Consider the following 27,196-nt stretch of genomic DNA (forward strand, 5'->3'; position numbering starts at 1 on the left):
CTAAGTCCTTTTATTCACAAAAGATTCTGCTAAGCCTGAACTCTTTCTTTAATTCAAATTTCAACTGAGGGCCACTTCGATCTTTCCAATGCCACTTTCCAAAAGCCACTTTCCAATGTACAATGTGCGCTGAGTTGGTTCATCAAAAATGTAGTGGTCTGAGAGGGTCATTAACCAGTGTGGCAGCTACATTCAAATGTAAGGTGTGCACAGAGGGAGCTGCAGATGGAGGAAATGTTGAGTTGGATCTTGGAGACGGCGTGAAGCTGGAAGGTGTGAAAACATTTTGCTACCTCGGAGACATGCTGAATGGAGAAGGTGGATCAGACTCGGCAACGGTTGCTAGAGAGATGTGCATGGAAGAAGTTTCGGGAACTGAGTGGCGTGCTGATGATGAGGGGAGTGTCGTTGAAGCTGAAGGGAAAGGTGTATGCTGCATGTGTGAGAAGTGTTATGATTTATGGGAGCGAGACATGGGTAATGAACGTAGAGCAGCAACGAAGGTTGCAAAGGGTGGAAATGCGAATGGTTCGACGGATGTGCCGAGTATCGTTGAGAGAGAGGAAGACAAATGATGAATTGTGAAAGCTGATGGGAATAGAGCCTGTGATTGATGCTGTGAAGAGGAACAGTTTGAGATGGTTTGGTCATGTGTTGAGGAAGGATGAAAGTGACTGGTTGAGAAGAGTGATGGAAATGAATGTAGAAGGAAGTAGAGGACGGGGAAGACCGAGAAAGACTTGGCTAAAGATGGTGGAAGAAGAAATGCGGGCAAGGGGGTTAATAAGGAGAGATGCAGAAAATAGGGCAAAATGGAGAAGATTGTCATGGGAACCGCAAGGCTAACCCCCGCTCTAGTAGGGAAATGGCCTTTAAAATGCATGTTGTTATTGTTGTTGTTGTTGTTGGCCACTTCGATCATTATTTTAGGCCCCCGACACGTGTGTATCCATTCTATTGCAACCCAGAAAACATAATCTTGCTATCTCAAGGTTAAACCCTCCTTCCTACCAGTCTTCCTCAGAGTTATGGTGGCGCCAAGTCCATGTGGTGTATGCTCCCCCTTGATACCCTCACTCACCTCAAAAAGCCTCACTGTAGATTCTGCTTGAGGTGAGAAAAAAATTCTCAAGTCGTTACAGGCCAGGAGATTGCCTTCCAATAAATCAAGGTTCCAAAGTAGGGGAAGGATGGAAGGAACCAATGATGTGAACACGAAGGATTAACACAAATGATGAATGATTCGCACAAATAAATGCACAAATATGTTCAGCTCTACAACACAAGGGTGAATACAACAGACGTCACGATGTTTTAACAAACAGTTTTGGAGCAAAGAAGAAGTGTGGAAAGTAGATATGAAGATGGAAAACCCAAAACAAGGAAATGAATCATGCTCTTGTCGAGGCCAAGTAAAAAAGATGAACCACCAGAAAAAAATTATATACAAAGATGTACTTTCAGGGACTGTAGATGAGACTAATGTTTGTGAAATGTAAAATTGACATTTGCAACAGGTGGACACAAAATTATCCGACAAGCAAAAGTTACCTCTGCAGGAGCAAGCAGGTCTGTGACCAAAGGCCGTGGAACCAGACACACGTTATTGACTTTAATTGAAGTCTCATGGAACAAATCGTGTCATTTTTATTTGTGACAGGTTTTTCATTATAACATATAATTAATGCTGTGCTCAATAAACAATCATACATGGAAGCATAAATAAAAATACAGAAATTAAATTCAAGAAACAATGACATGCACAGGGACCTGTCTGGAGTGGAGATGCAAATTAATAGCCATCAGGACATCTTGGCTGAGATTGATACACGACAAGATAACTTCTCATCTGCCATCGGATTGGGAAACGACCTACTTTCCAAAAATCACGACGCTTCACCTGAGGTAGGCACAACAAAAAGCACAAGTCTAGTGTACGTTTGAAATGCACTAGGAAGGAGCATTGAAATGTACATTTCTCACATTTGTGTTTCAGATCAAGGAGAAACTGGAGCAACTGCAAGAGAAGAGAAAGGAGATGACAAACAAGTGGGAATTCACTGCAGAGTGGCTAAAATTAAGTAGGTTGGTTATTTATAATTTTTGGAAAATTTCAATTCGCCCGAAACAAGGCTGTGGTCACAGGGATTTAGACGTTTTGTAAAGGATTAAGATGTTTGTGCAGGTATTAATAGGATTGTACAAGGATTAAAACGTTTGTCCAAGGATTACAACGTTTGTACAAGGATTAAAACATTTGTACAAGGATAAGACATTAGTACATAGATTAACACTTTTGTACAAGGAATAAGTCATTTGTACAAGGATTAACACATTTGTGGAAGGATTAAAACGTTTGTCCAAGGATTAAAACGTTTGTGGAAGGATTAAAACGTTTGTACAAGGATTAACACGTTTGTGGAAGGATTAAAACGTTTGTCCAAGGATTAACACGTTTGTGGAAGGATTAAAACGTTTGTCCAAGGATTAAAACGTTTGCACAAGGATTAAAACATTTGTACAAGGATAAGACATTAGTACATAGATTAACACTTTTGTTCGAGGATTAAGACGTTTGTGGAATGATTAAAACGTTTGTACAAGGATTAAGGAGTTTGTACAAGAATTACGACGTTTGTACAAGGAGTAAAACATTTTTACAAGGATTAAGTAGTTTGTACAAGCATCAAGACGTTTGTGCAAGGATTTAAATGTTTGTACAAGCATTAAGACGTTTGTACAAGGATTAAAATGTTTATACAAGGATTATAACATTTGTACAAGGATTAAGTCGTTTGTACAACGATTAAGACATTTGTGCAAGGATCACGATGTTTGTAAAAGGATGAAGATGTTTGTACAGGGATTACAAAGTACAGTTGCAGATATTGAGGCAGTTTCGTTATGAAGTTACAAAGTTTGTAGTTTGACCTATACTGTCGTTATGAAATGCGCTCCTTCTGTGTACGCTCCTTCTGTGCGCTCCTTCTGTGCGCTTCTGTACGCTCCTTCTGTGCTCTCCTTCTGTGCGCTCCTTCTGTGCGCTCCTTCTGTGCGCTCCTTCTGAGCGCTCCTTCTGAGCGCTCCTTCTGTGCGCTCCTTCTGTGTGCTCCTTCTGTGCGCTCCTTCTGTGCGCTCCTTCTGTATGCTCCTTCTGTGCGGTCCTACATGAGTCCTAGACCACGAGTATTTACAACTAGAGTGTGAATGTATTATTAGTCTGACAGGATGGTGCAGACTTGCCTTACTTACTTACCTTAGTTCACTTACCTTACACCCATCTCGTCTGGGTTTGACTCCCGACCTGACTATAAGCTGTCAGATTGGTGCTTCGCAGGCAGGATATTGTATCACAAAGTGCGCCATCCCTCGGATATACGTTAAGCTAAATGCCTCATCTGCTAACCTTCAACGTTTTTGATGGCCTTCAAAGATCTCATGATGTATTTATTTGGAAGAGAGTACAGGAAAAAAAAATTCCAACACCCTAAACAAATTACAAATGTCTGCCCAAAATTGCCTTCGGTAAAATGCCAGGGCTGGCCAGCCGGTTCTTGGAAGACTTGGACCAAAAAGCGTTCCCCCGTCAACCCCTCAATAAAGTAGGAATAATTAGGGCCATTAAACAAGTTGCAGTGGAGTGAATGCATTATTTTAATAGAATAGATTATTACAAAATAAAATTCAAAAGAAAGTTAGATTTTCAGGAAATGTTGACCAAGATGGGACATTGTCATTTTTCTTTAACAATCGCTGCAAATGGAAGGAATTTAAAAGTATTAAGCATAATTAGATAGCAATGCACAAGTATGGAATTTTGTTCCAAATATCCTGTATTGCAACACAAGTTCAGTTACGTTGCTCAGTCACCAATTCACCTCGATTTTGATGTAAGCCCACACATCCTCAATAATGTTCATTTCCGGCCTCGTGCAGGAAAGGGGAATGTTTTGTAAGTGTTCTTTCGGACTATTTACAATCCAGGTTCCAATTATTGTGGTATTAACAATGTCTCATCAGCATCATTGCCAGGAGTTATAGCTATCTCATGAGCAGCCTAATAAAGCTAATTAATATCTGATCCAATGGCTGTTGTTAAATAGATACGTTTATTTTTATTTATGGTAAAATGCACTCTTTGCCCACAATATAAAAAGTGGTTTTGCATAACATGTTGGATGGAATTCTCAAAATGCAAAAACTATAAACAACATGCATGCATTTCAAATCTAGCACCCTCTCCCAAACCATAAATTTGACCATAAGTTGACCGGAATTTCTGATTTTTGACCTCTAACCCCAGTGCTGGAGGTACATCAGTTTTCACGCGATGCAACAGTAGCTGAAGCCTGGCTCCTTGCTCAAGACCCACACATTACAAGCCAGGAGATGGGTTCCAGCGTGGATGAAGTTGAAGACCTTCTCAAGAGGCACGAGACATTTGAAAAATCTGTCACGGCTTGGGATGAGCGCTTTGCCAACCTGGATAAACTCACTGGGGTAATTGGCCTAATATTCTTCTTATTTGAATTACACTTTACATGGCTATGAAGCAGAGGTGAGATGATGGAGTGAGCAGGCAATAGTGCAAAGGTGGAGTGGGTTAACGGGGAGGAAGAAACTGTCGAGATGATTTTTCTTGGTGATGAGACAATCAGATATGTCGATTGAGCTTTGTAAAAAAAAAAAAATAGAAAGTGTTGTCTCGCGGGGGTGGAGTGATATTGCAGCAGATGTGGATGTTATAATGTCAGGTCATAGCAGGAGGACATTACATGCAGGAGCAAGTGAGATGCAGTAGGTAAAGATTACTGTGAAGAGGTTTGCGCATGCGCAAGATTGAAGGTCACGTTTTTCGAAGCTGTCCATGCGCTCACGCTTTCGAAGTTAAGTAATTTTTCACAATTGTGTTTTTGTCGAAACTGTATCTATCTTTCGGTGTGTGTACCTATGGTGTGTCTTTAGTAAGATTCTCGGTGTTAATTTTTCATACATGTATACAAAATCGTTAATTCGTGTCGCGTATTTTGAGGCCTAGTAGGCTACCGTTGTCCGACCTTGAGGCTTTGTTTTTCTCTCAGCGGCTCGTCGATTGCGCTGCAATTACTTTCGTTCTCTGTTTTTGGTCCGTCTTTCACCCCATACTTCCGTGTTTAAAATCTCAACTCAAAAAAATATATATATATATATTTCCTTCTCTGTTCTTATTCGTTTATTCGTTGTTCTTATTTGTTCGTTCGTTCTTCGATCACGTTGTTCGTGATCACGTTGTTAAAAATGTGTAAACTTTCCCCTGAAGAACTGTATTCTGTTGTATATTATATCACCTTTTTCTTCTTCTTCTATAAAAGGATGCTTTCGACTTGCTCACCAAATCTATTCATTCCAAAAAAAAATTCCATCTCTTACAGTTCCTTTTTTCTACATTCCCAAAACTCTCCTGTACTCCACCCCTCCTTCAGCATCCTCAAACGTATTTTTGACTCGGTCTCAAGAAACTCATTTTGCAATAAATGTCCGTTTCCAATTAATCGTACCCTTTTCAAAATCCCTCACCCCTCCCCTCCAAATCTTCCCCATAACCCCTTCCCTCAAAAACTTCCCCATCACCCCTCCCCTCCAAAACCTCCCCATCACCCCTCCCCTCCAAATCTACCCCCTTGCCCCTCCCCTCCAAATCTTCCCCATCACCCATCTCTTTCAAATATTCCCACTTGCCCCTTCCCTCCTAAACAACCCCCACACCCCTCCCCTCCGAGACTCTCCCTCGCTCCTCCCCTCCTAGACTCCCCTCTCACCACTCCTCCTCAAAGCGTCCTCCCCGCTTCTTCCCTCTTCCAACTTTCACCTTCGTCTCCCCCAACCTTCTGCCTCGTTCTTCCCCCTCCCCAAATAACACCTCACTGTGCCTCACCCAATCACCATCAAACCTTTTGTCCGCCCCATTCTTCCCTTTCTCCAAGCTATTCTGAAATCTCTGACACACCTTCAACAGGTCTCCCTACCTCTTCCTCCTCTTCCCCTACCCCTCCCCCCCCCCCCCCCCTGTTCTGTATCCGATGCTCCCCCTTCCTCTTCATTAACAGTATGGACCTCAAACATCCGGGGCCATCGCTCAAACTTGACTGATCTCTCCATACAGGTTGCTTCTGACAAACCAGACGTGATCTGCTTAACAGAAACTTTCCTCCTTCATGATGTCTCTGATTCCTTGGTATCTCTCCCAGGTTACTCCCTCCTCCGGTATGATAGACCTAGGCCTCGTCCTGGAGGTGGGGTTGCTATCTTTATAAAAAAACTCTCTTCCTCACTCGCCCTGCACTGCCCTCTCTCCACCTCACGCCCAGGAATACCTTTGGCTACAGCTTCCCCTTCGCTCCCACCTTTTGTTCATATGTGTGTTGTACCGTCCACCAAACAGCGATGACTCCATCTACATCTCGCTGTCTGATAACATGGAACAACTTCTATCTACCCATCCCAGCTCTCTCTTCCTCATATGTGGTGATTTCAATTGTCACCATGCCAGTTGGCTGGGTGTGGGTACCTCTCTCACCAGCCATGGCTCTTCAGCAAAGGACTTCTGCGACTCACTGGGACTGACACAATCTGTCAATTTCCGGACCCGGATCTCAATCAACGGAGCATCTTCTCTTCTGGACTTGGTTATGACTAACTTCCCTGAAAATGTCTGCTGCTCTTCTTCTGCTCCAATCAGCTCATCTGATCATGTGCTTGTTAAAGTGGACATCTCTCTGACAATTCTCAGAGAGCCTCCTCAGCGTCGACGAGTCTGGCATTTCACTCAGGCCAACTGGCACGGACGTCAAGCAGCCATCAATCATCTGGACTGGTCTCCCATCTCTACCGCCTCTGACATCAACTCATCCTGGGAATTCTTCCAAAGTAAATTGCTCTCTCTCATGCACAGATTTATCCCATCTCGTCTTCGGTTGTCATACCCTTCCTCCCGTCCATGGTGCACGGAATCTTGTGATGAGGCTGTTGCCCAGAAACAACTTGCTTTCGTCTCCTGGAAAGCAAATCCAACGGAAGGAAATCTCATTTCCTTTCACAAAGCCCGAAACAAGTGTGTGTCTACCCTCAGGAGAGCCAGGAAACAATATCTCTCCGTTCTCAAGACCGAACTCTCTTATCTGTCTCCCTCTTCCAAATCCTGGTGGCGTCTGGTCAAATCTGTTTCTGGTGTTTGTTCCCCCTCCATCCCCTCCCTCACCTCAAACGGCTACACGGCTGACTCCGCACGTGAAAAAGCTGAATGCCTCAACTCTGTGTTTGCCTCTAAATATTGTGTCCCAAACCCATCCCTCTCTGTACCCACCATACCCAGTCGAACGCAGCTACTCCTGGACTCTGTGTCCTTTCCTCCTGACAAGGTGGAAAAGTTTCTGTCAACCCTCGACTCTGATTCTGCAACTGGACCTGACGGCCTCAGCCCACGGGTCCTAAAATCCTGTTCTTCCGCTCTTTCACTCCCTCTCTGTTCTCTTCACCCTCTCTTTTGCTCAAGGTCATCTGCCATCTGCTTCGAAATCAGCCAACATCACCGCTTTGCACAAAAAAGGTGCAAAAACTGACCCTGGCAACTACAGACCAATCAGCCTTCTCCCAATTATCAGCAAAGTCATGGAATCCATCATTGCTTCAGATATGAAATCCTTCCTCTTCTCCAATGGCTTGATCTCAGATCATCAATTTGGTTTCAGACCTGGTCACTCTACTCTGGACATGCTGCTTCTGCTTTCTCAACATTGGATGGAGGTCCTCAATGCCAAACAGTAAATTAGAGCTGTCTCCCTTGACATATCACGTGCCTTCGATACGGTCTGGCACCCCGCTCTGCTCATCAAACTCTCCTCCTTTGGTATCCATGGAAATCTCCACGTATGGCTGGCGGACTTCCTCTCTAGTCGTAGTCAACGTGTGGCCCTGAATGGGTTTCCCTCATCTCCTCTTCCTGTTCAGGCTGGAGTTCCCCAAGGCAGTGTTCTGGGCCCTGTGCTTTTTCTGGTCTTCATTAATGATATCTCCGACTCTCTGGAAAATCCTCTCTATCTCTTTGCTGATGACTCCACTATCTGCTGCTCCATTCCTCATCCCTCAGATCGGCAGTCTGCAGCCTCCTCACTCTCTGCAGACCTGGACAAAATCACAGACTGGTCAAACAAGTGGAACATGTCTTTCAATCCTGACAAATCTCACACTCTTACTATATCTCTTTTAAAAGACTGACTGGACAACCCTCCCATCTACTTTCTCAACAATCCTCTCCAAGAAGTTCTGTCACTCAAGCTTTTGGGTCTCACTATCTGCCATGATCTTTCCTGGGAAAACCACATTTCCAAGCTGGCCTCCAAAGCCAGTCGCCGACTGGGCATCCTCCGTCGTGCGAAGTCCTTTATGTGCACTTCTGACCTCCTCACCGCATACAAGGTTTTCAACCGCAGCTCAATGGAATACTTTTTCCATTGACAGCAACCCTCTTCTGGTGAAACTGCTAAAATAAAGACTCTGCTCACCTTCACTCCTTCATTCCTCTTTACTCCCGCCTCTGGAACAAGCTCCCACACTCTTCAATCCCTCTCCTCCCTCCAGGTCTTTAAAACAGCTGTTCACCACCATCTCTTAACTCCCCCCATCCAAAACCTTGATCTTTTCTACCCCCATTAAAACACCCCAAATCCACCTCTTTCAACCCAACTTCTTTCCTGAAATTCCTCGTAGTGAAATTCCTAGTAGTGTTCATTTGCTTTATACCCTGTACCCCTTCCTCCTCCCCAGCCCTCCCCCTTCCACAGATCTACCGACGTCCCTGTTCTCTACTGTTGTTGTGCTTGTGTGCTTCCCTCTCTCTCCCCCTCTTGTCTCCCGCTCCCTTCATTGTATGTTTTATGTGTCTGTGCATGTTTTCATGTTCAATGTGTTAGCTCTTACATGAGCCTCGATTCTGTATGCAAAAAAGCCCCAAAAAACTACTTGTTCGGATCTAGGGTCCATGCATGAATGGTTGGTGAACTGTGATTGTATCTGGGTGTGTGCATGCTGTGCTCTGCTGATGGGACATTAAAATTTTCCGATTCTTAAAGTTGTGGGTCTTGTCATGTCACCTTGTGAATGTCATCTGCGTGAATTCAACGACTACCCAACTTTCCACAATGAATAGAAAAAGTGATACAGTGTTTGAAATAATTACCACATGTTTACAAAAAAAACAAAAAACATTGTCTATATGTTCTCACCCTTCTCTTTCTCATTTTGACCCTCCCTCTCCATCTTCACCGTCCCTCCCCATCTTCTTTCCTTACCTGTCTCTCCCCACCTCCTCTCCAATCTCCCACAACTACCATCACACCCCACACCATACAGGTTGGAGAGACTGCTTAGTATCAAAAGTGTTGGGAAGGTACTTAGCATGAGCAAGATGTGCTGAATGGCCTTTTCCTGAGCTTATTTAACTGTGTTACTTACTCTATTCTGTGTATGAATAATTTTAATTGAGGCCATGTTGTGCATTCTGACCATTCCTGATGCTTCTGCTCTTTTGGAACAGCTGGAGCTGAAGGAGCTGAAGAAGAAGCAGGAGCAGGAACGTGCAGAGCAAGAGTTGCGGCTCCAGGAGCAGTTGGCTCAGGAAGAAGAAGCAAGATGGCAGCATGAAGAGAAAAAGAGGTGTTATAAATGGGAAAAGGGATATGGCTGTGGTTCTGTTTGTGGCATTTTATACAGCTGGAGTATTACTGCAAATACAAGTTAGCCCATTGCACTGTGAAGAGAACATTGAAACACCACAACCAATCTTGGAAAAAAATACTGTAGGAGTAGTACTTGTTCAAAAACATAGTAAAACGTAGCTGAACTAGAAACAGACATTCGCAAGCAAATGTAACATACCCACTCCTCCACGCACCAATCCACTTTGACCCCTGAAAAATATAAAGGTAGACGCTGGATCAATATTTACCTGTTCTTTTTCTCTAGGGGCTGTGGCAGGCTCATGGAGCTGGGACACAAAACAGATCAGGACACAACATAACTAGAACGGCACTCGGTAGAGCGCAAACCTCCGCCAGGCTGAACAGTTTACGTTTTTATGGACATGAACAGGATTATAAATAACCAATCGATATATGTGAGAAAATTACATGCCTGGACTGGGAATCGAACCCAGATCCTCTGGTATGGTTCGCCAGAGGACAAGATTTCGATTCCCGGTCTGGGCATGTAATTTTCCCACATATCGATTAGTTTACGTTTTGCATCCTGCTGATGGGTCGGGTCTGGATCCAGACCTGAACCAAAAGCTAATCGACTTGTTCCTGTCACCTACCCAACTCTTTCATCAAGTTTTGTCACAAGTCGTCCACAACTTCTTGAAATATCGTGTTATATATCGTTTTTTCGCCCTCTCAATGGTGAAGAATCAATTGAAGAATTCCCAGATCCAGATCTTCACCAAAATCTAAACATTTCGTTCTTGTCACATACCCAACCTCTCCACCAAATTTTGTCCAAATCCGTCCACAACTTTGAGATAACCTGTTTTTTTTTTGTTTGTTTTTTTGTATACTGAATCGAGGCTCGTGAAAGAGCTGACATTTACTTCACAAACAAATCAACCAGACAAACAAAATATATAAAAAGAGGGAGCGGAAGACAATATGGGGAGAGAAGGGGAAGCACACAAACACAACATTTGAGAGCAGGGAGATGTGTGGGAGGGAGAGGACTTGGGGGGAGGAGGCATGGGAAGGGGAGGTGGGGGGGGGGGGGTGGGAGAAGTATAAAACACAAGGACACCAAGGACTTCCAGGACAGAAGTTGGTATTTCAAAAAAGTGGAATTGGGGTGAAATTAGCGGGGGTAGAAAAGATCAAGGTTTTGGATGGGGGAAACAAGACTGTTTTAAAGACCGTGAAGGTTGAGTGCGATTGAAGAAGAGTGAGGGAGTTTGTTCCAGAGGCGGGATAAAAGAGGAATGAAGGAGTGAAGGTGAGCAGAGAGTCTTGATTTTGGCAGTTTGACCATAAGAGGGTTGCAGGCAGATCTTGTGCGACCTGTAGGAATATTTGGGGGACAGAGCCTAGAGAGAGCTGGGGGGGCAAGGCCGGAGAGGAGTCGGTAGAAGACGGAAAGACCACCAACCTGCCTGCGGTGAGTGAGTGAAAGGCCCTTGGAGTTAGCTTCATCGCGGGAGATTCCAATGATTCTGAATGCTTTGGTTTCAACAGTGTGAAGACGAGCTAGGTGTGAGGCAGGAGCACCAGCCCAGAGGGGAGAGCAGACAAACAGACAGGGGTGAAGATGTAACCTCCATAACCTGATCTGATGTGACTCTGTTGGCTCTGAAGCCACACTGGGATTCAGGAAGGATTCCACATATAATTTTGACCAGTAGGAAGACTACTCAGAATTTTTCCTGCCATGGAAAGACTTATGAGGGGCAGTATTTCCCAAAGATATTTCACCCCTTTCACTTCCTGTGTTTGTAAATTTGAAACCCTGCAGAACGTCTTCCTGCATCCAATTGGCTCAGAGTGCAGTTAGCTTTTCTCTTGATGATGTTGCAAAAGCAAAAAAAAGGAAGAGCACGAATCAGGTAATCTAAACATTTTTTTAAATGTATAAAACTACAAACATTCAGGATTTATAAATGGGGGCAACAAAAAACAATGTTGTCATCGTGTGTAATAATGAAATCGATTTCCAAATGCATTCGTCATGTGTTCAGTGTTTGTCTGGAAAACGAATACATTTTGAATTCACCCGGTCAGTACTTCTGGTACTTTCATTGCATTTGGCAGAAGTCTTTTGGTGTTTGGTGTTTCTTTTGATGTTTTTTGGTGTCTTCATAACAACTCAAACTACTTGTTCGAATTGGTGAATGTGTTTGGTGCATATAAAATCAAATGCGCAATTCCCTTCGTTTTTCCAGAGAGAAAAAGTTGAAGGAGGAGGAAGAAAGGAACTTGAGGCTCAGCACCCTAAACACTGACGTAAGTGTTGCAAAGATATGAATAAGCACGAGATAAAATAGATGGTTAATTGAATATCACTGCATGAAAAAAAAGTTTATACAGGTGATCTGAACAAAAAGTTAAAGAGTGAATGAAGATGGAGTAGTACAACACCATTTTTGGAGATATTTGAATCATTTTGGAATTATAATCATGAGCAACGGTACCTGCCCTATGGGCGGGTCTTCAATTGGGAAGCCCAAATGAAAAGGCAAAATATCAGAAATTGAAGGCTTTTTATTTTATTTTAAACGATTCATATAAACATCCGTTAAATCATACACACGCAAATCATCAAAATCTAAACAGTATTTGTAGAATGTCAACAGAAGCCACATCACTGTTCATATCGGTAAATATTATTCCAACGTGTTTGGAAAAATTGGAAAATTGGGGAAAAAATTGGAAAAACAACGTAGGGGTCCCAGAATTTTACTCCAGGGGGTCCCAGGATTACCCACCCAAAATTTCGTTGCGATTGGTTCAGCCGTTTTTGTGGTACCTGGGAACGGACGGACATTTGGTGAATTATAGTAAGATGAGGTTTTTCTTTGGTAATGAGCTAATTATTTAATAAATATACAAACGAACTAGAACGGCACTCGGTAGAGCGCATACCTCCACCAGGCTGAACATTTTACGTTTTGTATCTCACTCATAGGCCGGATCTGCATCCGGACCTGAACCAAAATCCAATCGCTGTGTCCCCAAAATGAGTCCTTGTCCCCAAAATGAGTCCTTGTCCCCAAAATGAGTTCTTGTCCCCAAAATGAGTTCTTGTCCCCAAAATGAGTCCTTGTCCCCAAAATTCAGTCCGAATCCATCCGTAACTTTGAGGTATCCTGTTAATAGACAGATAGGGAGGTTATGTGAAAACGTAACCTCCGTCCACCTTTGGTGACGGAGGTAATGAACAGATCGGGCATCTGCAGACGCACAAAGTTATATAATTATGTGAATCCACGACTTTGTTTATCTGATGGATATGCTTGTTAGAAAATGGCTGACAAGGTTTGGTGTGCAGCACATCAGTGGGTCCAATACAGCAGTAAATGGCACCGATGGAGCAGAGGGTGGAGATGACTCGATCGAAGGAACACCATCAGCAACAGACTCACCACAGGCCTCTGGGCCAAGTACCCCAGGAAAGTCGCGGGCTAATTTCCGTGAAGGTATCCTTGTCCGCAAACACGAACTCGACACAAATGGCAAGAAAGCATCGAGCAGGTGAGTTACCACAAAGATCTGGTGAAAATGCACCTTGATTGTCCCCTTAAAGGGTTCTATTTAAATGTATTCGTCTTGTCCTGGGTTGTGCGTTTGCTTTTTTGAAGGTCATGGAACAGCCTGTACTGCGTACACGATGAGTATGGCCTGTCATTTTACAAGGATGCAAAGAATGCTAGTTCTGGTAACAAATATCACAATGAGCAGCCCTTGGCGCTGGAAAACTCTACCTGCACTGTGGCCACAGACTATAAGAAACGGAAACTCGTCTTCAAGCTGCAGTGAGTAGTCGCTGTATCCACCAAGCTCCTCATGATGGGCTGCACTGAACTTGCTTATTTAAGTTACAGTGATAGCTTATAAAAACAACTTTTAATTTCCCTTCCCCCTTTTTATTCAGACTGGCAGATGGCAGTGAATATCTCTTCCAAGCCAAGGATAATGTGAGTTTCTATTTGGTTGATCAACAGTCAAAATTGCAAAATTGGTTCCTCATAGGCACATCTGTGTTGCTGTACACTTCTTCTAAAGTATTATGTAAAACGTTTTACTGGCTGATCGCCCTTGATCAGTCTCTGACAGCAAGACTTCCTGTAGTAATGTGTCCCTACCTAGCAGCCAGGCCTTTGGCAGCAAGGATGTCCGATATTTAGCTGTTATTTTTATTTTTTTATATATTCATATCTTTCTGGGATATATTAAAATATAACTTATACATTCTGTGGCTGGCAGGCCCATTAGGGGTCGTAATAATAATAATAATATTAATAATAATAATGATAACAATAAAGAGCAATCAGAGATTGCAGACCCTCACCACGTTGTGTTTTAGTGGTTTTTAAGGCTTTTGTGTTGAAACAAATACGGCGGCCGAACCACGTGACCGATGACGTCATCATTTTTTTTCTCCACCGATTTATCCCTAGATGACGCTCAACAAATTTCATCTTGATCGGATGAAGTTTTGTACTTGTCGAATTATGACGTCAAAATGGAGGCACCTATGACATCATCATTAACATGTTATTCCCCATGGGACTTACTTTTTCCACATGCGAAATTTGCATTTATGTTTATTTAAATTATACAATGGACTACAAAATGTAAATGCTTCATGATATTTGTTATATTATATCACCGTTATCTATCAATATTGTTGAAATGAAGATCAAATAGCTGTATGTTGAAATATGTTGAAAAAGTCAAAACTTTACATGGGGTGTACTTACTTTTTCACGTGACTGTATATAGCGGCTTTTTGCCAGTGGATACAAGGTGCTGAAGGAGTTTAAAATTATGGTGGACCAATGGAGTTTATGCCCCTTCACAACTCAGAACATGCTATTTTTCAGATGTTAATGCAGCTGTCACATGTGTAAAACTAGAACGGCACTCAGTAGAGTGCATACCTCCGCCAGGCTGTGCAGTTTATGTTTAGTATCCACTGATAGGCCGGATCTGTATCCGTACCTGAATCAAAATCAAATCGGCTTATTCTCGTCACCTACCCAACACATCCACTAAGTTTTGTCGAACATGTCCACAACTTTTTGAAGCATCAGTTTCATGCTGTACTGTATATCATTTGGGCACTATCTCTCAATGGTGCAGAATCGCTTTTAAATTTTTTTAAATTCTCGGATCCACATTCGGATCTTCACCAAAATGTAATAATTTCGTCCTTCTCACACATCCAACCTCGACAACAAATTTCGACTGAATCCATCCACGTTTTGAGATATCCTGTTCACAGACAGACAGACAGGGGTGAACACATAACCTCCATCCACCTTTGGTGGTGGAGGTAAAAAGAAGAGGGAAAAAAAAATATATATATATATATATATATATATATATATATATACCCTGGTGTTGGGCTAGCGGCTAGGGTGCCGGCTTAGGATCCTAGGATCCTGGGTTCGAATCCCGGTCGATTGCTGAATTAACGCCAGGGGGGTTGACTCAGCCTGTCATCCTTCCGAGGTCGGCTAATTGAGTACCAGTTCACTGGTAATTCCCTGCTTGTCGTTAAAGGCGGCAAAAAGGGTTGGCGGCAGGAAGGGCATCCGGCCGTAAAACATTGCTTCAAAAAGGGGACCGAAAAACAACAACAACCACGGTTCCCGAAAAAGGCCAACCCCCGCTTTGCGGGGAAAAATGGCCTCTAACGGTGCTTTTTTTTTTCAATTTATTTATATATATATATATATATATATATATATATATATATATATATATATATATATATATATATATATATATATACACACACACACACATATAATTTATTTATATATATATATACAGACTTGGCATTTAATATGGAATATATTTTTTTCCTTGACTTGGGTTTACTTTCTTAACTCAGTATATCAATCTGGTGAGTTTCTTTTACACTTTGGTGATTTCTTTGTTAAAAGAACCATGTCACTGATTGTCTGTCGCAGCAAGAAGTCAACAACAGGATTATATCACAGGTGGCATGGCAAAATGTACGGACAGGTGCATTTGATGATTGGCTTCACAGTCGGGTATACAAGGGTTGTTGCGTTCTGTATTAGTGGAAAACAACTGCTGCACGTCTCCAAAAGTTATTGCCGCTTCCTCTGGAGATGTCCGTCAACTCGACAATGCTGTTTGTCATGGAGTGGTGGCTTTACGAAATTACGGCAGAAAACAGCATGCTATTGCTCGGCAGTATGGCATCACTCAAGGTCAGGTGTCAAAGATCCTGAAACGAAATGCTCAGAGTGGTGTCCCTACTCCAATACCAAGGCCAGGACGTCCCCGCAGAACCACAAGGAGGGATGATCGCCAGCTGCACCGGTTAGTCTGCAATGGCCGTACCAAGTCAGCTAATCGGCTTAGGGCTGAGTGGCAGCAACTGACAAATGTGCCTGTATCCAGAAGGCTAGTCAACCAACGACTGGTTCAAGCAGGCTATCGTGCCAGGCGTCCCCTGAGAAAGCCACGCCTGACCAGACAACACCGCCAGCGCCGATTGCAGTGGGCCAGAGAGCACCGTCAATGGCAGCCAGGACACTGGAATCACGTGATCTTCAGTGACGAGTCTAGATTTCTGGTCTATCGTCAAGATGGCCGCGTCCGAGTGCGCAGACAAGTGCATGAAGCCTACAACAAAGATTGTATAGTGCCAAGAGTCCAAGCTGGAGGTGGTGGGGTGACCGTTTGGGCTGCTTGTCATGCAGGGGGCAAAACTGACCTGGTTGTTCTGAATGGAAACCTGAACCAGTTCATGTACAGGGCCATTCTGGAAGAAACATTGCTTCCATTTGCTCGTGCAGCCTTTCGAGGAAACTTTGTCTTCCAAGATGACAATGCACGGCCTCATCGTGCTCGCATGATCCAACACTTTCTTGCTGACCGTGGTGTAGAGCATATGGAGTGGCCTGCCATGTCCCCGGATATGAATCCGATAGAGAACTTGTGGGCAGAATTAACGCGCCAAATCGACAACTTGGACCAGCAGCCTGCCTCTGTGCGTGAATTGCAGCAGGCTATTGTAACTGCATGGCAAGCGATTCCTGTCCAAACCTTGGCAAATCTCGTGAACAGCATGCCTCAACGTGTACGTGCTCTCCTGAATGCTCGTGGGGGTTACACGAAGTACTGAACTGTAATTTTACTGTCCGTAATCCCAGTCGTAATTTAACTTTTGTTTTTGTTAAAAAAAAATTTGGCTAATGTGCAAAATAAAGAGATAGTTCTGGAAAACATACAGAAGTTTAACACAGTACTGTCCATGAATTGAGTTCGATATCAGTTTCCATCACTTTCAAGGATCAATTTATTTGTTTCGAAATGTCAAATGTGGTTTTTGTTTCTTTTAAAGGTCACATTAACAAAATCTAGAATAATTTCAACATAATTCCAATGAACTTTTGGTTCTAAGTCATCTTGAAAAGTAAGTTCACCCCCACAAAAAAATATTCCATATTAAATGCCAAGTCTGTATATATATATACAGTGAAACCTTGACTTACGAGTGCACCAACTTACAAGTTTTCCGAGATACGAGCCGTCGCTCGGGCGGTTTATTGCTTTGAGATGCGAGCCGAGATCTGAGTTACGAGCTTACGCCACCCGCCACCAAGTGGGTTCCGGTCACGTGGTTATCTTGCCGTGCAAGCATCTCTGCCGTATATCGCTGCTGCTTTGTTTTCGCATTTTGGTTATTTTGGAGCTTACGCCACCCGCCACCAGGTGGGTTCCGGTCACGTGGTTATCTTGCCGTGCAAGCATCTCTGCCGTATATCGCTGCTGCTTTGTTTTCGCATTTTGGTTATTTTGGAGCTTACGCCACCCGCCACCAGGTGGGTTCCGGTCACGTGGTTATCTTGCCGTGCAAGCATCTCTGCCGTATATCGCTGCTGCTTTGTTTTCGCATTTTGGTTATTTTGGAAAATTTCTTAGTTTTAACCATGGGTCCTAAGAAATTGAGTGCCAAGGGCAGTACTGAGAAGAAGAAGAGGATGATGTGCTTGGATATAAAACACGCAATCGTCGAAAAACATGAGCGAGGTGTGCGTGTTGTCGACTTGGTGAGGCAGTACGATCGTAGTACTTCTACGATATGTACGATTTTGAAGCAGAAGGAGTCGATAAAGGCTATAACGCCAGCCAAGGGCGTTACGATTATTTCAAAATCAAAGCTCCGGACCTCTATCCATGAAGAGATGGAGAATAGGGTGCATCAAACGCCCCTATGTCAAGAAAACAATCTGTCCCCAATTTTATTTTGTTCCAGTCATAAAATAAAGTTCCTATGCAAAATTTGGTAAGGTTTTGATATCATCTTCTGGGTCCACCTCAGCAAATTAGATTTTGAGTCAGTAGTATCAGAGTCAGAAATTTGACACGCAGCTGTTTTGAGGCCCATAAATAAAAATGAAAGGATTGACCGATTGCTACATACAATAGCTCTTTGGAAAGGTATTATTGTGCTCTGTAGCAATATATAATCATCATAGGGATAGGGATATAATTCACTTATACACAAATAGTCAAAATCATGATTTTATTGGTATAATCATATGTATTATAGATACCAGAATGATATAATTTTTATTACAGTAGAATCATATATACACAATCTTAGCATTTATCATCTTAATACGAGTACATCTGACTATGGATGAACATGAAAATAGAAACAAAACAAAGATACTGTAGTTTTCATGGATATTTCTGACAGTTTAGTCTTGAGCTGCTCGCTTTCGAAGATTCGGTTTCTCCTTGCGGTTGTGCTCAACAACTTGTAGCACATTTTGGTAGTGGTCTTCACTTCTGGCTGCTGAAAGGAAGTCAGAGCTAAGCTTAACTCCCCTTTCTGCAGTCATTCACCACATTCAAGGCTTCAACATTAGTCCATGATGTCTGGTAGGCTGCAGAGTTAGTCCATTCTTGAACATCGGTAACTAGAAATGCCCAGTCAAGCTTCAGATGATGAAATAGGTACCATGAATCTGGTCCAACAAAATCAGCCAGAGTGGTCTTCTCAGTCAAGTCATCAGGAAATCTGGGCTTTCCAAACCCAGTACCAAACCGTCCTTGTGGGTTGGTTACTGGAAAATCTGGCTGAACCTCCAGAAGTCTGTCTGCCAGAGCACGGCGATGGTCCTGAGGAACAACTGAGCTGAAGAGGGCAAGTGGAACCATCTCTTCTGTGAGGTACCAGAGATGTCGTTTGAAGGCTTTCAGGGCACTTCTTGAGATTCCAGCATTGACAGCTTCATACTGTTTCAGTTTGGAGATGAGCTGCAGGTCATTCCATGGGGCATCGGTGACAGAGGTACATGTCATCCACCAGGAGCTGTATACTAGAGTGACAAACGTGACAAATTCTCTGATCTTTGGCACTTGTTTTTCTGTGGTAATTGTACCTGCTGGAAGATCAGCGATTTGTTTTTCGAAGAGACATAATTTGATTGAGTAGAGGAGCTTCGCCATCCATCTGGCTTTATGCAGTGCACCAGGATGCTTGAAGGTTATTTGATGTTCAGCTACTTCACCATAAAGGAATACAGTACACTACACAGATCAACAAATTCCAAATAATCATCACGTCTTAGAGATTGCTCGGTGTGACAGAGTCTGAGAACATTATTTTGCCAGTCACTTGTCAAACTTGTTGCTGCTTCATTTAGTTGAGATGGATCAAATCGTGAAAGTGGTTCATTGAATGTGTGTGGAAACATTTCAAAGTTCTTGCGAAACCTTGAGAAGAGGAAGATATCTGGTGACTTAGATGCTTCAACTTTAAGATCAGTAAAAATGTGCGTAAGAATGACTTCACCAATGTGGTGTCTGCAGCCTGACCACAGAAGAGCTTTGTTAAGCCGTTGTTGAATTGTTACACAAGCTGCACTGATGTGGCCGGTGTTAGATGCAGTTGTGTCAAATGTCAAGTTGACAACATTCTCTTGGCAGTTCCATGATTCAAGTAGGTTATTAGTCAGCTGAGCAATTATATCTCCAGATTTACGGTCTGTTCCAGGCTTGTAGGATGGAACACCCAGCAGCTTCATATCAGTTTGAGAACCCAAAAGCACAGCCAGGCGTTCTTCAAAAGTGTTTTGGTTAGTTAAGCATGGAAGCAGCTTTGAGTCCCAGTGCAACGTAGCAAGCTTCGGAGGTATCCATTTGTCCTTACAGGTAGTAGCAATATGCTGTCCAATTTTGCGTCTTGATTTATCTGCTGTAGCATATGATGTTGACACCTTCGCTACATCCCCTCCTGTTTCTTCAATAAGAGCTTCTGTGAAAGCAGCCTGTTGGGTTGGTGTCATCTTCATCCTTGTTGCCAGTGAAACAAGACTGGGCCTCTTCAGGATGTCATGTGGAATGAAAACTGATGTGCCAGGTCTAACTAAACGATGATGACTTCTTGAGGTTGTTGGTGTGCTTGTTGAAGGTCCAAGAGTTACTTCTTCATCACTGTCACTAATATTATACACAGTGGTTGTAGTATTTATGTTGAACTCCAGCTCCATACTTGCTCGCCTCTCTGATTCTTTTTCCTCGCGGTTCACTTTACGCTGCATCTTATCTGCCAACAGTTTATCTTGGCAGCCAAATGTTGCACAGCGATCTGTCTTCATAGATTCCAGGAATGCTAAGTCTTCAGGATTCTTGATGTGAGAACTAGCATCATTGGGCCACAAGGGAAATGTCTCCATAAATTTAATCTCCATTTGATTCACCTTTGTGATGCTTGCTGGAGTTGTTCTTCGGTTGATAGGGATTGATCTAAGCTTGGAATTATCATCTGCAAGTTTGATAATTTTCTCAATAGCCTTGCGTTCAGAGATGATAGGATTATTAGCCTTGCCATAAAATGGTGTCACTTTCTGCAGTACAAGCTTTGCTGATTCCCACCGAGAGCGTCGTTCAAGTTTGCCATCTTCCGTGTGCCACATGAAACAACGTAGTACTTGTAAACAAGTTGGAAGTCTGGTGCCATTGATCTGGGAATCTTGTTCAGTTATGGCACTTCCAAGACCAAACACCTTGGTGGACTCTCTTGTTGCAACAGATGCTTTCTTTACTGTACCATCCATTGTTTTATCTGAAAGAAAAAGGTAGTATTAGTAACAATAATGTCATTTCATAATTATGTACAACAAATAAATCAATTATCCAATTTTATTAGAGTATAGCCTAATAATTGTTTTAATCATCTTGTCTAGTTAAAAGATCTCTGTAAAGACAAGATGACTACAACATTCAGGATATTCTTTAATTCATATATTATATTTTAAAAATACTCTTCATTTAGCTTTATATCCATATTTTGAAAGAAATCATTATTTTGACTATTTGTATATAAATGAATTGTATCCCTATCCCTATGATGATGATATATTGCTACAGAGCACAATAATACCTTTACAAAGAGTTATTATATGTAGCAATCAGTCAATCCTTTCATTTTTATTTATGGGCCTCAAAACAGCTGCGTGTCAAATTTCCAACTCTGATACCACCGACTCAAAATATGAAATGGTGAGGTGGACCCAGAAGATGATGTCCAAACCTTACCAAATTTTGCATAGCAACTTTATTTTATGATTGGAACAAAATAAAATTTGGGACAGATCAATCCAACATCTTTTTAAAAATAGTTGGGCGTTTGATGCACCCTAATGGAGAAGTTGTTGTTTGTGTGGTTGACGGAGAAGCAGCTCGCAGGATGCCGAGGAGGACGTATATAACGGCAGAGGAGAAGAGCATGCCAGGCCACAACTTGTTCAGAGTGCCGGCGATAGCTCGCCTTCTCTTTGTGGAAAACACGGTGAGATCCTTAACATCCAACAACTAATGGGACGCAAACGGGGCGCCCAGTTTAGCGGTACACACATTGATGAATCACCCTGCCTGTGATTCACCCATGACAGGTTATAGCTGGGTCGGGATTCAAACCCAGGCTGGACAGTTTAGAGTCAAGTGTGCGTACCTCCAGTCCAGGCCATCCTGCCAACTTGTATGCTGCATACAGGTGAAATATAAAGCGCGAGATATTTTTATATATACTGTATATTTAAAAAAAAATTGGTGTGGTTTTTGGCGGGCTGGAACTGATTAATAGCATTTCAATGCATTTTAATGGGGAAATTTAATTTGAGAAACGAGCAAATTGAGTTACGAGCTCGGTCACAGAACGAATTAAACTCGTAAGTCAAGGTTTCACTGTATATATATATATATATATATATATATATATATATATATATATATATATATATATATATATATATATATATTTATATATATATATATTTATATATATATATATATATATATATATATATATATATATATATATATATATATATATATATATATATATATATATATATATATATATATATATATATATATATATATATATATATATATATATATATATATATATATATATATATATATATATATATATATATATATATATATATATATATATATTTATATATATATATATATATATATAGTGATGAAAAACATCACTATATATATATACACAGATGAACAACACAGATGAAACAAACAGACAGACACAGACAAAAAACACAGACAAACAAACAGATGAAAAATAATTGTGTAATGCGGGTATCTCCCAAGGGCATATCGTGCGCCCAAAGCGCCTCGCCCGTGCATTTGGCGAACGTGTCGTGTGGTGCGTGCTTGGAGCCTGAGGGCTCAGAACATGAAAGTCCATTAACGTTTCGGATCCACAACGAAGGCGTCTGGTCCAGATGAGGTTCTGCCCCGCCAGAGGGCCCATCACCTCCCCTGCGGAACTTGCTCCCCCCACCCTTTGCAGACTCAGTCCTTGCAGATCTTCGAAGTTAATCAACGATCATGCCCATGAGGTCCCTCACGTGCTGCTGTTCTGGGGAATACATAATATTGTCAGTATCTTGTGTCTCAATTTCCTGGTCAGGGTACAGAGCGTAAAAATCCGATTCACTTGAAGCATTTGAACTTAAAACATATGAAGCAAAGAGAGGAACTTCCTTTATGTCAAAGTCTCCCATGGGCGCCTGGTCGGCTTGCGGGTCTAGGATATCCACGTCGGGTCCCTCGACCGCCAGACCCAGCGTCGCAATCAGATCCATAGTTGGGTCGAAAGGGGGCGTGCAGCTGTCAGCTTGTAATACATAAGCAGCGTTAGCCAGTACACGCAAGGGGTTTATAGCACAAGTATCACAGTCATCACAGACACCGTTACAGGCAGCAGCCAGTTCCCACATGGGATCCACACAAGTATCACAATCGTCACAAAATTCAATACAATTTTCTGGAGCGCTGGTCGCAACTGCCTTGTTGAAGGGCTCATTCAGGTCGACGGCCTCTGTGGTCAGAACCATAGTCGTTGTCGGCGGCTTCTTCACTTTCCATCCTGTAAAATACTTTCTCATACAGAGGAGGACTAGAGATTTCATTAGTGCCCCCCAAATTACTACCCCGATTATCACAGCCAGTGCGGTCAATAACCACTTCACTATGGTGCCCGTCCATCCCCGGAACCAGTCATTGAGCCAGCTAAATTTATAAGAATTTTCGCGCGCGATCCGATCGATCGTCAGGGCGTGGCTAGTTTCCCTTAGTCTCACTATTGCGGCTGACACTCCTTCAGATGGATCGGGTATGTAAGTGCAACATTTTCCCTCTATAATTCCGCATACCCCTCCTTTCTCTGCCAAGAGCATGTCCAAAGCCACCCGATTCTGCATCACCATTGTACGCATGTGAATCACCGTATCCAATAGTATGTCATGAGCCGTAGCGGTGTCGTTTGCCACCTTTTCTAGGGCCAAAGCCAATTTATCTATCCGGAAACTATCCATGACGGTGCCCGCTCCTGGGAAGAAGAAACCAAACACCTTTTCCCATAGGCTCCCGTGTAGTTTAGTGGTTCCATCTTCGTTCATGACTGACCTCTTATAACGCCTGTCCAAGGACTTTGGGTCTAGCTCATCCAGTATCTCAACGTCAGGAAGGACTGAACCCAGATAACATGTGCCCCCCCAATTATTTGGTAAATAGGGGTAAGCCTTGTCACCGCATATAAACATTGTCCCATGGGGTGGGACCAGGTGGGTGGATAAGCACCGGAGTCCCTTTACCACCCCATTAATCCTACTAACCCCCCTAGAGAATGTTATAGCCGTTATGTTGTGGTTGTGTTTATCTTGCAGTACTATTCGTAATGTAATCCCTGAGCTCCCTTGTCCCAGCTTCCCGGGGAGAGTGTAGGCGCATTCTGATTCTCCCATACGCAAGTGGCCGGAACCCTGGAGGCAGACCCTCCCTTTCTGTGGTTTGACCCAGACGGGGGCAGGCCTCTCGGCCACATGGGCAATCATTGACGGGCGATAATTAAATTGTCGATTGCAACTCTTGCCGTTGTCAACCCCTTCTCTTTCCAGCGTGGTGACTAAACATGGGGAATCGATAGGTTGTGAGCAGAGGTCATTGAGGGACAGAGGTAGCACTATCATGTGTATTCCTGTGGTGCCTGCTTGGGGAAAGTGCATGCACGACCAGCAGTGTGTCCTATTTTGAATTGTTGCCACCTCCCTGGCCACTTTCCAATATGTGTTTTCCCCCCTCTTTGGGGCCTTATCCTGGGGGTGTGGCGTGAGTATGTATTCGATGCATGGTGTGTGTTTAGTTTCGCCACTGGCCGCTCCTGGGGTCCAGACGCTGCACCGGACCTGCATAGTCATGCCTTTCTCTAGGCGCGTGCGTGTTTGTAGCTTAAAATCAGGGGTTCCCCATTTGTATCCTGGTTGGGCCAAGGTCTCAATGCTAGCTTGCCCGTTTTCCCGGAACTCTCGTTGCTTTTGTAGTACAATGCCAACGCGTCCAGGCCCTGCCGACAGTGCTAGCCATTTTACGCTTACCCAATTTGTGTGCAGGGCTTTCTGTTCGAAACATGGTAGTGATACTCTTTGTCCCCATGTTACGGTGAGGTGTCGGGTTTCGTTTTCGCATCTTTTGGAATCGGAGTTTCCCCTAGCTGCTGTCGCTATCAATAGTATTGTACCTATGATTAGGCCCATCCTTACTGTGGTTGCTGTGGTGTAGTGTCTGGTGCTTGTATGGCCAACTTACAGTGCGTGGCGTGGATCCACGAGGTCTTGCCCTCGCAAAAGACGGCCGTTGGTGTAGTCAGCAACACCTGGACTGGTCCCTTCCACCTTGGTTCCAAGGCGTTCTTGCAGGTGAAGTGCTCCACGAACACCTGGTCTTTTTCCTCTGGTGGAACACCTGGTCCACAAGCCTCCTGGGAACACCTGGTCTACAGGTCTCCAATTCATAGATTCAATTCATTCAATTTTTAAATTCAATCCCATTTAATCCAGTCCGATTCAAATTAAATTCAATCCTTCTCTCAGCATCCCATTACCTGTTTCCAACATCAATAAAAATAAAATTATAAAAATAATAAAAATCAATCATCTCAAATCTCAAATCAAATCAAAAAAATCAATCAAAATCATAAAAATCAATAAAATAATAAAAATAAACGAAAATTACTTCAGCTAGAGTTTCAACTAGAATTAACACAAACAAACCACCATTAACCTCCATTAACACAAACAAACCACCATTAACCTCCATTAACACAAACAAACCACCATTAACCTCCATGAACCTCCCCCTATTATTTATTTATTTTCACGAATAAACAAATAATAGAAATAACCTGGTCTAATTCCAATTCCAATTATGGTCCGTTCTGGTGTCTGGTCACGCACAATGTTTTTCTCACCCACTGTGATTCGCTCAAAATAGATTCTCACTGTTATGTCTGAAATTCGTCTCATGAAAACCCATTCAAGAGTCCGGTGTAACAGACAGACAAACACATAGACACGCCGAAGACCCCAGGGTACCCATCAAACTAGCTTGTCCGCAGATCCACAACACAGCGAAACATGTAACTTTACTAAAATAATCACTTACTCATAACTAATACTCATAATAACTCATAATTACTTATGTAATTACTCATACCAATACTTACTCAAAATAATGTAATATCCCAATCTTCACCCCCTATGCAAATCGAAGCACCCCGGACAATCCACAACCAATATCAACCACTGTAGCTGCCTTCCCGACTCCAGGCAGCCACACGCAGCCACATACATCTCCACCCACGTCACACAAGACAACAGCCAACGAGTGTGTCCACCACACAGAAACCTTTGGCAATGCAACAACCGAACTCCCAGACAACCAACAACAAATGAAAATCCGGACTCAGTTCAGGACCTCACCTGTTCCCTCGGATAGACGCTAAAATGGACATTCCCGGCCTGAATTTTCCGCATGTCAAGCAGACCACTTACAATGCTTCACACCGAAACCCTCTGCTTTGCATATGTCATACAGACAAATACATTGGCCAGATACACACGTCAATTAATATCCCAATATACATTCATTCCTCATTCATATACCAGTGAGTCTCCCAGACTTCGCGCGAAAATCAGATCGACTCAAATCATGCCTTTCTCCAGCCACTCCCATGTACAATCTTTGCTCATTCATGTTACGTCTCTCATTCAAGGAAAAGGATTTTTGGGACGGGTTGGACGGGGTGGGTTGAGGTAAAAAAAGGGAAGGCAGGGCGGGGGGTGTTGGGGTGTTGCCTAGAGCCCCGGGACTGAGCTCAGGTCTTGGGGGGGGGGGGGTGGGGGGTCCTTTTGCACGGCCCAATTCTGCGGCTGTGGAGGGGGCCCTTGTATGTTCCAGTTTTGGGGAGGGGGCCCTTGTGGGTTCCAAATTTTGGGGAGGGGGCCCTTATGGATTCCTGGACAAGCATTTGCAACATGTCGTCCTTTACATCGGCCTTCTTATCGTCGCCCATGTCCCACTGCTCGGCCGCTTCATCTAATTGGTCGGTTAGCCTCAGTGCGGTGTGTACCCCGGCCAACAACAGGTCGACCAGGGCCCCCCAATCGTCGAGGGTCTGGGCCGGGGTTGGTGCTACATTCGGCCAGCGTGCGTGTACTTTGGCCTGGTCCCACACCCGCGCGGGCAATACAACCTTTCCCATGTGGCAGACGTCCCGCCAATCTGCGCCTGTATTTTGTATCCACAAACGCATAAGTTCCGGTATGTGACCGGGCTGTTCAGCCAGCAAGGTTCTCACCCGCTCCTGCATAGACGCCAAATCTGGTTCTTTCAAATGGTTTTTTAAAGGGACACATCCCGATTGTAGGCTGTGGGTTCTCCGATTCCGTGAGCCCTTCCACTGAGGGGTACAATACAATACTCCTAGCCCTTCTGGGGCCGCGAACCCGCTGTCCGCCCCACTAATTTCTTGTCCTCTAAAAGGGTTGCCCGGGCTAAGGTGAACCTGAGGGGCGGCTGGTCTAGTTTTCTGGGGGTCTAAC

At 43.3% G+C, this 27,196-nt stretch overlaps 1 protein-coding gene across 3 annotated transcripts in view; it reads left to right on the forward strand.

The window, feature by feature from the left end:
• LOC137428285 (spectrin beta chain, non-erythrocytic 1-like) overlaps positions 1–27,196 on the forward strand; it is a 261,054-nt gene that overhangs the window by 228,733 nt on the left and 5,125 nt on the right. For all 3 annotated transcript variants that reach the window (XM_078779311.1, XM_078779310.1, XM_078779312.1), the window contains 8 exons: positions 1,767–1,905; positions 1,997–2,081; positions 4,304–4,500; positions 9,572–9,690; positions 11,954–12,014; positions 13,060–13,262; positions 13,370–13,543; positions 13,663–13,705. In XM_078779311.1, coding sequence (XP_078635437.1) covers positions 1,767–1,905; positions 1,997–2,081; positions 4,304–4,500; positions 9,572–9,690; positions 11,954–12,014; positions 13,060–13,262; positions 13,370–13,543; positions 13,663–13,705 — 1,021 coding nt within the window. The remainder of the gene's footprint in view (positions 1–1,766; positions 1,906–1,996; positions 2,082–4,303; positions 4,501–9,571; positions 9,691–11,953; positions 12,015–13,059; positions 13,263–13,369; positions 13,544–13,662; positions 13,706–27,196) is intronic.

The sequence above is a fragment of the Myxine glutinosa genome, chromosome 5 (assembly GCF_964187855.1).
Source record: "Myxine glutinosa chromosome 5, kmMyxGlut1.1, whole genome shotgun sequence".
In the NCBI taxonomy this organism is placed as follows: domain Eukaryota; kingdom Metazoa; phylum Chordata; class Myxini; order Myxiniformes; family Myxinidae; genus Myxine; species Myxine glutinosa.